General features: G+C 56.0%; 4 protein-coding genes across 4 annotated transcripts, besides 12 other annotated features; 2 read left to right on the top strand and 2 right to left on the bottom strand.

Moving 5' to 3' along the window:
- Window positions 1-3,079: a sequence feature (areas not merged during assembly with more than two copies in the genome that could not be assigned to a particular haplotype).
- Window positions 349-373: a microsatellite.
- Tc00.1047053507839.40 (trans-sialidase, putative) lies at window positions 603-2,864 on the top strand (the record flags this gene model as incomplete). Its single annotated transcript, XM_801836.1, has 1 exon — window positions 603-2,864. One exon carries the CDS (start codon window positions 603-605, stop codon window positions 2,862-2,864), a length of 2,262 nt encoding a protein of 753 aa, XP_806929.1.
- Window positions 3,080-3,585: a sequence feature (heterozygous, non-Esmeraldo-like haplotype).
- Window positions 3,338-3,368: a microsatellite.
- Window positions 3,586-3,887: a sequence feature (areas merged during assembly that could not be assigned to a particular haplotype. This can correspond to areas where the two haplotypes were merged or to regions with more than two copies in the genome that were merged during assembly.).
- Window positions 3,888-4,514: a sequence feature (heterozygous, Esmeraldo-like haplotype).
- Window positions 4,515-5,245: a sequence feature (haploid, Esmeraldo-like haplotype).
- On the top strand, window positions 4,546-9,360 carry Tc00.1047053507839.30 (dispersed gene family protein 1 (DGF-1), putative; the record flags this gene model as incomplete). The annotated part of the gene is made up of 1 exon (XM_801835.1): window positions 4,546-9,360. One exon carries the CDS (start codon window positions 4,546-4,548, stop codon window positions 9,358-9,360), a length of 4,815 nt encoding a protein of 1,604 aa, XP_806928.1.
- Window positions 4,740-4,760: a microsatellite.
- Window positions 5,246-8,854: a sequence feature (areas not merged during assembly with more than two copies in the genome that could not be assigned to a particular haplotype).
- Window positions 6,703-6,756: a microsatellite.
- Window positions 8,855-11,906: a sequence feature (heterozygous, Esmeraldo-like haplotype).
- Window positions 9,589-9,661: a sequence feature (GA-rich).
- Window positions 9,691-10,311, bottom strand: Tc00.1047053507839.18 (hypothetical protein, conserved; the record flags this gene model as incomplete). Its single annotated transcript, XM_801837.1, has 1 exon — window positions 9,691-10,311. The coding sequence occupies one exon, from the start codon at window positions 10,309-10,311 to the stop codon at window positions 9,691-9,693; it is 621 nt and encodes a 206-aa protein (XP_806930.1).
- On the bottom strand, window positions 10,758-11,906 carry Tc00.1047053507839.9 (zinc-binding phosphatase, putative; the record flags this gene model as incomplete). Its single annotated transcript, XM_801838.1, has 1 exon — window positions 10,758-11,906. A coding segment is annotated over one exon (1,149 nt), but the record flags the coding sequence as incomplete, so codon positions are not given.

Raw genomic sequence — 11,906 nt, 5'->3', positions numbered from 1 at the left:
TGCCGCTTCCTTCCGGGGCGTGAGGGGAAAGGAGGAGAGAGAGTGCGCACCGCGAGTCTTTTTTTCTGTTGACGTGATGCACCGCGTGTGACCGTACTGAGTGGGGCGCCGCGTCATGAATGGATAAGGATCCGCCTGCGCGTGTGGCTCTTTGGGCGATTGCTGGCTCTGTGAGCGTTGTGTGTTGTCTGCAGGGCCGTGGCCGTATCCTGTTCGCAGCGGGATTCAACTGGAGGCGGAGGCGGTGTGTCTCCTTTTCTCGTCCATTGTGGTTGAATGCGGGCGGTGTGTGCGTTTGTTGTGTGGAGGACCGAATCCTCTCACCCGCGTACTGACGGCACTGCGATGGTGTGTGTGTGTGTGTGTGTGTATGAGGGCGATGGTGCTCCGCGCTGTTCCTTCCGGATTGTCTTGTGTCCCGCTCTCCGCATGGGTGCTCTGCTCTGCTCCCCACGGACGTGTCTGATGTATTGCCGCTTTTTTCTTCCTTCACTTGTTGAACACAGACACACGCTAGGAAGGAAAGCAAACAAACGCGAAACGCTACTGTGAGATTCGAAGGCACTGAAAGCGCCAACAACAGCACACACACACATTTTTATATGCTCTCACGTGTTGCTGCAGATAAGGCACCCAACAAACACAACCGTCGCCGCGTGACCGGATCCAGCGGAAGGAGGAGGGAAGGAAGAGAGGGTGAGCAGCAGAGACCCAACATGTCCCGGCATGTGTTTACTTCCGCTGTGCTACTCCTCGTCGTCGTGACAATGTGCTGTGGAACCTGTGGAGCTGCGGCCGCTGGAGGGAATAATGGGAAGAGTGATTTAATAAATATTCATAAGCTGCGGGGAGTCGATCTATTTGTGCCGCAGACGACGCTGGTGCTGCCGAAAGAGGGGAGTGCTGCAGGTACGCCGAGGGATTCATTTGTTACACCCTCTCTCGTCAGTGCTGGTGGAGTAATTGCTGCTTTCGCCGAAGGTCAGACGAACGCCCAAAAAGACGGTGCTCAATCAATTACGCACCTTTACTCTGACGTTGTTGCGGGGTACATTGATTCTAAGTGGAATTGGTCCACTCTTGTTGCTGAGATCAATAAAAGTACATGGAAGGCACACACCGTGCTTACTGCAGCGGATGGACAGAAACGTTTGGATGTTATGCTTAACCCCACAACAATCGCGAAGGGCGACAAGGTGTTTCTTCTTTCGGAAAGCTCTCTTTGGTTCAATTTAAGCGGAAAAATGTTTTGGGACAGATTGGACCTTAAACTGGTTGTGGGTACTGTCACGAATTCTACGGGCGGCGAGCCGAGTAAACGGATCAGCTGGGACAACCCCAAATCGCTGTTAAGCGTGAATACTTCTGCTGCTTCTCACGAAAGTAAATTTGAGAGTTTTTTTCCTTCTGGTGGCTCAGGTGTTCTGATGGACAATGGCACGCTTGTGTTTCCCGTGGTTGCGTTTAGTGAAGAAAATGACGGTCACTCCATGATCATTTATTCGACGGACGACGGCGCAAACTGGATGCTTTCGAATGGAACGTCTCCTGCGAAATGCGAAACCCCCCGCGTCACCGAATGGGAGGGATCACTTCTCATGATTGTTGATTGCGAGAACGGCCAGAGGGTGTACGGGTCGCGTGACATGGGGACAACGTGGACGGGGACCATCGGGACACTCCCAGGCGTGTGGACCAAGTCAAAATCGACAGCCATTTTGGATCTGAGCTTTCATGTGGATGCCCTCATCACCGCGACCATTGAGGGCAGGAAGGTCATGCTGTACACTCAGCGAGGGAACGCCTCGGGGAATGAAACGGAAGGAGCGCTCTATCTTTGGGTCACGGACAACATCCGCTCGTTTTGTGTTGGGCCGGTTGCCATGAGGGATGGTATGAATTGGTTGTTCACCAGCAACCTGCAGTACTCGGATGGTAATTTGCATCTTTTACAACAGAGGGAAAAAGATAAAGGCAGTGCCTTGTCGCTTTCTCGACTGACGGAGGAACTGAGTACAATCAAGTCCGTCCTCAGTACTTGGGCGCAAAAGGACGCCTTCTTCTCCAAATTGACCATACCCACGGCGGGTCTGGTGGCAGTTTTGTCCGGTGCGGCCAGCAATGGCACGTGGATCGACGAGTACCTTTGCCTGAATGCGACGGTGACGCCTAATGCAAAGAAGGTCAGATATGGATTTCAATTGACGGAGCCTAGCTCCAGGGTATCATGGTCCGTGAACACTCAGGCCAATAATGTGCGTCATGTATCCTTGAGCCACAACTTCACACTTGTGGCGTTGGTGACCATCGAAGAGACTCCGAGTGGGAACACTCCTCTACTGACTGCGACGTTGGCGGACACTAATTCCAATCATACCATGGGACTGTCGTATACGGCGGATAAGACGTGGGGGACGGGGCTCAAAGGCAATAAAACAACACAGAGCGGCCGTTGGGAGCCGAAGAAGGGATACCGAGTGGCACTCATGCTGCAAGGCAAAAAGGCCTCTGTGTACATTAATGGTAATTCGCTGGGGGAGGAAGAAGTGCCGTTAAAAGGTGAGGCGCCACTTGAGCTTGTACGCTTTTGCTTTGGCGCGTGCGGTGAGGATGCCGGCCAGAAAACTAAGGTGACGGTGACGAACGTGTTTCTGTACAACCGCCCACTGAATTCCACTGAGATAAATGCACTCAAGGACAAGGCCCACACTTTGAATGGCCCAGGGGAGGCACTGGCGGGGTGGGCAGCTCTGGAGGGAGCTGCCGCCAGAGAACATGCGGCTGTGGTGGGCTTGACGTCTGCTGGGAGCGGACTGCTGCCGCTGCTTCTTCTGCTGGGACTGTGGGGCTTTGCGGCTGCGTGAGGAGTGTGCGGCCTCAGTGGGGAACACTTGCGCTCTCCTCTGCAGCGACAAACACACACCGCTAGGAATATATTTTACTACGCAGAGAATAATTTCTTTTTTTTTAATTACTTTTCTTCCCTTTTGCTTGATGATTTAGGGCAATCACTATGGACTTTTTTCTTTTCTACTCTTCCCTCTTTTTAATTGCTTCTTGCTGCACTCTTCCTGTGAGGGGTGCCGTGTGTTTCCGCCCAACTGCTCCACTCGCACACCCACCGACACGCTCATGACGACGGCCCTGTGCGCCTCGCCTGCTGCACGCATGAGGAGGGGCCGCGACGAACGACGCGCTGAGGGAGCCGTGACGTGTGGGCGTGCGGCGAGGGCCTGTGGGGCGGAGCACACATTTCTTCCCCTTTTGTTTTGTTTTTAGCGGTCAGGGCTGGCAGACACCCGTAGCGCCACACACACAGCCACACCCTGCCGCCGTGTTTTTTTTTTTCTCTTTTCTTTTTTTTTTTTGCTGCGCTCACACTTCCGATGGAGAGACGCGACTGCCGTCATGTCTGCGTGCTTCTCTCAGTCCCCACAAACACACGAGTGACTGTGCTCTGCAGGCCGCACTCACGCGCCGATGAAAGGGCTGAGGGGAGCAGCAACGCGCAGATGACTCCATGAAATATAAACGATGTGCGGACACATGGAGGGTCAGACGGTTGAAAGACATGTAATTATTTAATTTTCTTTTTGGGCAAAATAAAAAAAAAAACTTGGTATGGCCACACGGTAACCAGCCGCTTTTTTTTTTTTTTTGTGTGTGTGTGTGGAACAGTAATAGAGGACGACTTTTTCTTTTTTATTTTTATTTGTGTGGAACAGTAATAGAGGACGACTTTTTCTTTTTTATTTTTATTTGTGTGGAACAGTAATAGAGGAAGACTTTCTTTTTTTTTTTTTTTTTTGTGCGTGGGGTTAAAATGTGAGGAACGGGAATTTTTTTGTTTTGTTTTTAAATGAATGTTGTTTGATTTGTTATTGCTTTCCGCCGTGGACCCCTGCTGTGCATTTGTGTTTGTGCGTCCCTTCAGATGCTTTACGCCTCTTCTCTTTTTTCGCCTTCCTTTTTTCCTACTTTGTTGAGCGTGGCAGTGGGCGCACACAGCCACACGCGCAGGACAAACACATTGCAGTGCAGGTGGATGCTTCCTTTGTACTCGGTGCTGGCAGTTGCGTGCAGCTGCCGCTTCCTTCCGGGGCGTGAGGGGAAAGGAGGAGAGAGAGTGCGCACCGCGAGTCTTTTTTTCTGTTGACGTGATGCACCGCGTGTGACCGTACTGAGTGGGGCGCCGCGTCATGAATGGATAAGGATCCGCCTGCGCGTGTGGCTCTTTGGGCGATTGCTGGCTCTGTGAGCGTTGTGTGTTGTCTGCAGGGCCGTGGCCGTATCCTGTTCGCAGCGGGATTCAACTGGAGGCGGAGGCGGTGTGTCTCCTTTTCTCGTCCATTGTGGTTGAATGCGGGCGGTGTGTGCGTTTGTTGTGTGGAGGACCGAATCCTCTCACCCGCGTACTGACGGCACTGCGATGGTGTGTGTGTGTGCTTTGTCAACGTGACCTTCACTGCCGCGATCGTGCTGGACCTGTGGAGCTTCGACGCGCCACAACAGACACTCAACATCACGCTGCTGCAGTGCGTCCTCATGGGCCTGTCGATCAGGGGGAGTGGTGTGCGCGTGCACGTGAGCGTGGTCTCCTCGATTTTGGATGCTGGTGATTTGGAGTTTAGGGGTGATTTTGGCTCGAGCTCCCAGATACTGGTGGCGGGCAGTAAGCTTGTGATGACGTCTGGCCACACCATTCAATTCCAGAGGTTTTCTCTTGGTGCGAATTTGACGCTGCTGCTGCTGCTGCTGCTTGACAACAGCATCGAGGGGAGTAGGTACGCAGTTTATTTCTCCGATGCTGTTGTTGTTGATGGTGGCGGGATCCTTATAAAGGGAAATACGCTGATCACAACGGACGAAGATGAGGGTGTGGAATCATCTGTTTGCTTTTACGCTGTGGAAGTGAATAATGGCGGCTACCTTTTTGTGGAGAACAACACGATGAACGCGGCTAATGGTGTTTTTGTTTTTGGTGATACTTCCGTGAGCTCCGCTGGGCTGCTGCGAGTGGCGGACTGCGACTTTGTTGGCCGAACGAAGGTTTCGTATTCCGCCCTTTTGTACTTGGACGGATCGGTGACACTTGAGGGTGGTGCACAATGGCGTGTGGAGGGCAACGTCGTGGGCGCAGTTTCAGTATTAACTATTCCGTATTCCTGGCACAAAATTAAACTGTCGGGCAGCGGCACCGCCGTGGTGCTTGCAAACAACCGTCAGGTGGACGATAGCTGTCCTTTTGCTGATCTGGCTCTGCCGAACATGATTGTGGTTTCACCCGCGCGGTTTGTGGTTGGGTGCAACCTGCAGGGCGATGAGGAGGTGTTGTATGACGGTTTGTTTCCTGGGGAAGTGGTGGTGTTCAGATGCGGCACATGCAACGACAACGCGGCGTGCTACATGCCCGGGACGGAGTCGGTGAACCGCGGCTCGTGCTCGTGCAGCTGCAAGGACGGATGGCGTGGCGCGTCGTGTCTTCCCTTCGAGGTGCCCGACACTGTTGTGCCGCCCGTAGCGGAGAGAGCCGTCGACGGCGACACGAGCTGCGTGGTGAACCAGACGCTGACGAACCTCACGCTGAACATGTGGAAGACGCACCACTGCTACGTGGGCGTGACATTCAACGGCGTGGGTGCTGTGCTGAAGTTTTTTTTCAACGGTATGCCGCTGCATCTCCCCATCAACATCACGCTCAGTGGGTGCACGTTCCTTTACGGGGCTGTGCTGCAGTTTGTTGGGGGAGCTGAGGCGGCCGAGTCATCCGGCGTCCTGATCCGCGTGAGCCAGACGGTGATGCGGCGGTCCTCTGTTGTTGTGTTTGCACTCGCCCTCCCGCAGCACTGCGACATTGCCGTCACGGAGGTTGACGCGGTGCAGTTCTCCGTGGTCCAGTTGCTGGAATCTGTGAACAACATGTGGAGCGTTATGATGCTGCGGAACGTCGTGTTGAGTGCGTCCTCGTTGTTGGTGAGCAACGTCAAAGCGCGTGCATTTGGTTACGGTGGGTTCGGTTTGTACTCGACCGGGACGCTGACGCTGGTGAGTGGCGGCTCGCTGTACGTGCGGTACTGCAGCCTTGATGGGTACGAACACCTGTTCTACGTGCACGGGCTCAGTGTCCGCGACTACTCCGTTTTTGCACTGCTCAACAATACAATGTTCTCCGGGACAAGCTTCTTGTATCAGAAGCAAAACTTCAGCGTGTCGGATCACAGCGTGTTGCGCGTGGTGGGGAGCAGTGGTTCCGTTTCCAACGCCATCTGTGCATATAATTTGTGGATTGTTGAGCAGTCAAGCTGGCTGGATTGGCGCGACAACGACGTGGGAGTGGGTGCGATGTTCCGTTACTCCCTAATAACTGCTTTTATCATTGACGGCAGCAGTGTGACGACGCTGACGGGCTGCAAGATGGGCTTGACGGGGTTGTCGGGACCTCTGCTATCTCGAGCCGACGCCGGCTACCGGTTCGTTTCTGGGTGCCTGACGGTCGCGGGACGTGTGCTGACGACGGCGGCTGAACTGGAGCTGAACGGCATTACCAACGTGACGATGGTTGCCGCGTGCGGGGAGTGCACGAAGGAGGGAGACTGCTTTGCCCCGCTGACGACGGCGGTCAGCGACTGCAAGTGCCAGTGCGCTGCTGGAGGGCACGGCGATTTGTGCGTCCCGGCGCCTGTGCCTGCTGGCCCACTGTCACCGCCGCCACCACCGCCACCGCCACCGCCACCACGCACACCGCCACCGCCGCCGTTTGGTGAGTGCATCAGCGACATGGTGTACCCCGAGGTGGCGCAGGCTGTGGGCAGCGGGCTGTCGTGGCTGTGCTACCGCAACGTGACGTTCAGCGGGGGCGGCATGAGCCTGACGGTGCTGATTGGGGCGATGACGGGCGAAGTGGTGAATGTCACGTTTGATGGATGCACGTGGAGGGACGGTGCCGTGCTGGTGCTGTTGGGCAACGCGTACGCCGCTGTGGGGTCGCTGAACATCGTTGTCACCGGCAACAGGTTTCATGACGCGCTGCTCAGCCCGGAGGGTGGGTTTCCACCGCACACGAACATCACAATCAGCGGGAACCGCTTCACGGTCACGAGGCTGATCCCTCGATTTTGTTTGGGCGTTAGGAGGCCTTCGTGCGTTGCGATGAATGGACTGGCGGTCAGCAACGACTCCGCGGTGGTGCTGAGCGGCAATGTGTTTCAGACCGTGACAGCATCGTCGAGCGCCATTTACGTCGTTGGATCTTCGCTGAGGGTGTCGTGGCACTCCGTGTTTGCGGTGGTGGGCAACACGTTTCATATGGCCAGCGCTAACGGTACGCTGATATATATTGGAGGCTCTAGACATTCTTTGTCGCTGAGTGTACTGAACAACTCTGCCGTGGTGATCCGAGGCAACGTTGTGACGAGGCCGGTGAAGTACTTTATTGTATTCCTTTGGTCCTTACGTGTGGAGTCCCAGTGCGCGGTTGTGTTTCAGGGCAACGACATGCAGGGAAGCTTGGTTGTGTTTTACTCAGTTTTTTCTTCCTACATTTTCTACAACTTCTGGCTGCAGTTGAGCGGCAACCTCTGCCGCGTATCCCCATCGGAAGGCTTTACTGTTTTTAACCCCACGGTGAATCTCCGCGACTCCACGGTGTCTGTGTCTGGCAACCGATTCATGTCCAGCACAGTCTCGCCAACAGTGCTGCTGATACCCAAAAGTTCCCGCGATCTCACAAACGGAGCGATTGTTGCTGCGTGCAACACTGTGAACGGCGGGGAGGAGGCGAACTACGTTATTCCTTTCGTGTACAATGCCACCATTTTGACCTGCAGCGACCCATGCGCCCTCGCGGCGTCGTGCTTTCCTGCTTACACATCGACGGCCTCGAGTGATGGCTGCGCCTGCACGTGCGCTGAGGGGGGCCACGGCGATGCGTGTCTGCCCGTTGCTGTTCCCGAGCCACCGAGCACCGACGGCGCCGAATTGTGCGTGCAGGACGTGCGTGTGGGTGTGGAGGTGAGCGCGGGTCTTGGGACGTCGGTGGCGTGCTACGTTGGTGTGACCTTTGCGGCGGACGTCGTGGTGGACGTGGGCTTGATGTCAGGGAGCGTGCGCAACGTGACGCTGGCGAACTGCACTTTTTTGGACGGAGCGAGCCTGTACGTTGTTGGGTGGCTGTCCGACCCGACTGCTGGACAGCGCGCCGATGTGTTGATCAGCGGACTTGAGTCGCGCTCTGGCGGCGGCGTGGTGGTGGCTAACCGATTTCCGCCGGGCTCGCGCGTCACCGTGGTGGACTCGGTGCTGATTGCAGAGAAGCGCGTTGCGTACCGCGGCGTCTACGACCTTGGCGACGCGTCCGCGTGCCTCGTGGTGCACAACGTGAATCTGACTGGGAGCGTGCTGACCATCGCGCGCACGCAGGTGGCGGCGGTGTTCCGCGACGCTGTTGGCGTGTTGGTGGTTGGCGGCGTGGCGCTGTCGTCGTGCGGTGCGCTGTACGTGGACGGGCTGTCGGTGCAGACGGCGCTGGGGCTGTGCGTGTCGGTGGAGGGCGGTGTTGCTGCCAGCGGCGGCTCCGTGGTGGCGTTTGTTGACAGCGACTTCCTGCTGTGCGAGCACGCGGTGTCTGTGCGTGGGGCTGTCAGCGTGTCGGGCTCCGCTGTGGCGCTTGTGCGGAGCGACTTTTTGACGACGGAGAACTACGCGGTGGCGTTTTATTCGGCGGTGAGCCTGGCCGGCGGGTCGATGCTGCTGGTGAAGGGCAACGTGCACGACGGCGTCTTGAGGGAGATGCTCTACGCCGCTGGCGCCGTGACCGCTGCTGGGAGCACGCTGAGCTTTGTGCGCAACCGAGCGCTGCTGCCGCGGATGCTGACGGTGAGCCTGTCGCTTGCGGCTGGGGCGCATTTGAGGGTGGCGTGCAACGACGCTGGTGGACGTGTCCTGTCGACGGCGGAGGAGTACGCTGCGGCTGGTTTTGGCGACGCTGGGCGCACCGACGTTGCCGGGCGCGACGCCTGCGACAGGGACATTTACTGCTACGCTCCCGAAACGGCGTCTGCGAGCATGAAGGACGGTGTGTGCGTGTGCGCGTGCGGCAGCGGCGGGTACGGCGAGGCGTGCGTGCCTGTGGGAGCTCCCGCGCTGCCGCCTGCTGTGGGCACTGCGTCGAGTGCGTTTGTCCGCGAGGGCGTGACGGTGCGGTCGGTGTTCGTTGTGCCTGCCGGCGCGAGCGAGGTGACGCTGCGCCACGTTGTGCTGGACGGCGTGAGTCCGGTGCTGTACGTGCCGTGGATGGCGCGAGAGGGCGTGCGGGAGGACGGTGTGGATGCATGTTGGGGAGCGCTCGGCGAATTGACCTGATCGGGCGAGGCGCGGCCTGTCTCCATTGGGGGGCGGTGAAAAAAGGAGAAAAAAAAAAAAGAAAAGCGACGGGTGTGGCGAGGCACGCGTCTGCACACAAGCAAAATGAACATTCGCGCAGAAACCAATAGGTAAAATGTCAAAAAATGGTCTTCATTCCGCTTCTCGCTCCATCTCGTTCCTCGCGTTTGCGTCTTTTTCCATTCCTCTTTTCCTGCGCAGACCGTCTTGTTTCTCTCTCTCTCTCTTTTTTTTGTTCTTGGCTTTCTTTTGGCTTCTCTCGTTCTTTCCTTTCCTCTCTTCATCCCGGCTCCCCACGACTGTCCGCCATCACTCTTCGCTTTTGCTCCGCTTTGCCGTTCTGTTGCCCCTTTTCGTCGATCGATACTCATTTTCGCTGCGGCTCAGGGGTGCCTTCTTCACAACATTTGCGCACTGCGGGACGAAGCCCCTCGGCACCTTCCTTTCAAGGTTCGGCATGCGCCTGGGCTCATTGGCGCGCCTTTTCGCATCCGGGTCGCTGCGGACACGCTGCTCCTGCTTCTTTCGCTCCTCAATCTCGCGTCGGCGGTTGCTTCCCGACGGTGTTAAAAAATCCGGCAGTGCGGCGCCCTCCGTCGAGCCACGAAAAAGTGGCGCAAGAGAGCTTTCAACATTCAGCGCCCTTTCGCGACGATCCGGGATGGCCTCCAGCGTGTGGAGCGGCAACGGTCGACTTACGGGGACGCGGTAGCGGGACACCGGCCCACAACTCGGGCCATGCGCGACTTTCTTGGCGTATGGATCGTTTCGCATCATCTCGTGCGCCGGCGGATGCTTGCCGTGGGCGGCACCTTCGCGCGCCGGCTTCTCCGGCATTGGCAGGAGAAATCGCCGGGGGATCGCCGTCATAAGTGTTTCCTCCCCCGTGTGTCCCGCGGCGCTCCCGGATGACACCGTTTCAGCACTCATTTCCTTAAAATTTTCCTTGTGCGAACTCACCGTGTCTTGTCGCCTCTCTCTTTGCTTTCCTGAAGATTGGCGTGTCCAATGCGGCGGCTCTTCGATGTCTATGCTATTCCTTAGAATGTGTTTTGCTTTTGCGCGATGTGGGCGACTCGCGTTTCAGCATTCACACCAAATGGAGGTGAAAACAATGCAGGAAAGAAAAACCATGAGTCCCAGAGAAAGGAAGCAACATCAACAAGATAGCGGAAAACTTCAAGCAAGCATTTCTAACCCGAGAGAATTGCAGCAAAGCTCCCAGAAGAGGTCCCGCGTTATGTCGCTAGTGCGCATTCATCTCGCTCGCAAAACAACAACACCAAAAGGCGGCTCTTATTTTCTTTTTCTTTTTTTTTTGTTTTATGGGGGGCTTTCTCCCTTCTCACAGATGCGCACACTTGGATCCTCCATTGCTACTGTGTATTCCATTCGCAAAGCTTGTAACAATCAAGACACATCTTCGACTCGCTATCGCTGCAGACAGCACAATTATTGCACAGGGTGGTTCCGCATCTAACACATTGCCCCCGTGAAGAGAAAAAACCGAGATTCTTGCGACAATGAGAACATATCCGGGAATTTCCCTTCCCTAAAGAGGCGCTCGCAACGGCTACCGCTGGACGCCCGACGCAGAGGTTTTGCAACCGTCGCCGCATGTCTGGCAACTCTCTCCTGCGTGCCGCACACGAATCCCCCACAAACCGATCAAAATATCGTTCCCACTCCGGATTAAAAGAAACTTTTTTCGTCATCTGCTGCGGCCCGTCACGAAAATCTATGGAGTAGTTGTCCCCATCGTGCCGCAGGTAAAAAGATTCCCAAAAGACAAGACGTTTGCTGCTGCAGTTGGGTGAGATGCGCTGAATACCACTCCCTTTTTGTTTTGATATGTACTCCCATGCCGTCGCAGAGTCGTAGTTCTCATTGACAAAGTACAGAGACGAATGCCCTGCGCGTTCCTTTGCCGCGGCACGCACCACATCCGTCCATATGGATGCCGTGCCCAGACGTACCCCCTCAAACATCCGCTCCTTCTCCCCGTTGCAGAGAAATGTTCCGTGCAGGCAGGCGTACACCTCCTCACTGAGGTACTCCAGTAGCCGCGTGGTGAACTCAAAGTGCCGTGGAAATTGACGCACCAACTGAAACACCACGTCCATCCATTGCAAAAAGATGGGAGAAGGCTGCAACTTTGTGTTCGATTGCTGCGCCTCCGTGTCGGATCCGGAAACACCCGCATCGGAGGTGTAGCTGGTTTCTCCCTGCACCTGATGGCCACACCGTTCGGCAAACTTGTGGCCAAATGAGCAAAATTCTTTTTCTACTAGTACACTAAAACCGACGATGGTCCGATAGAATGGGTCCAACAGCAACATTGCGGTGGCGGTGCATTGCGGTGTGCGATCCCATCCATCGGTACAGTGCACGAGGCAGGAGTCCCCAAGGTCCAGGGAATCCGCAATCTTGTTGGAGCAAATTAACAACCTTTGAATGTGATAGAGCCATCCTGTCTCGTGAAGCTGCGAAAGAAATTCTCCTTCGGTGCTTTCCGTGAACCGATG

The sequence above is a fragment of the Trypanosoma cruzi genome, genomic scaffold (assembly GCF_000209065.1).
Source record: "Trypanosoma cruzi strain CL Brener 1047053516473 genomic scaffold, whole genome shotgun sequence".
NCBI lineage: Eukaryota > Euglenozoa > Kinetoplastea > Trypanosomatida > Trypanosomatidae > Trypanosoma > Trypanosoma cruzi.
The sequence above is the reverse complement of the archived record's forward strand: the minus strand, read 5'-3'. Positions and strand labels throughout refer to the sequence as shown.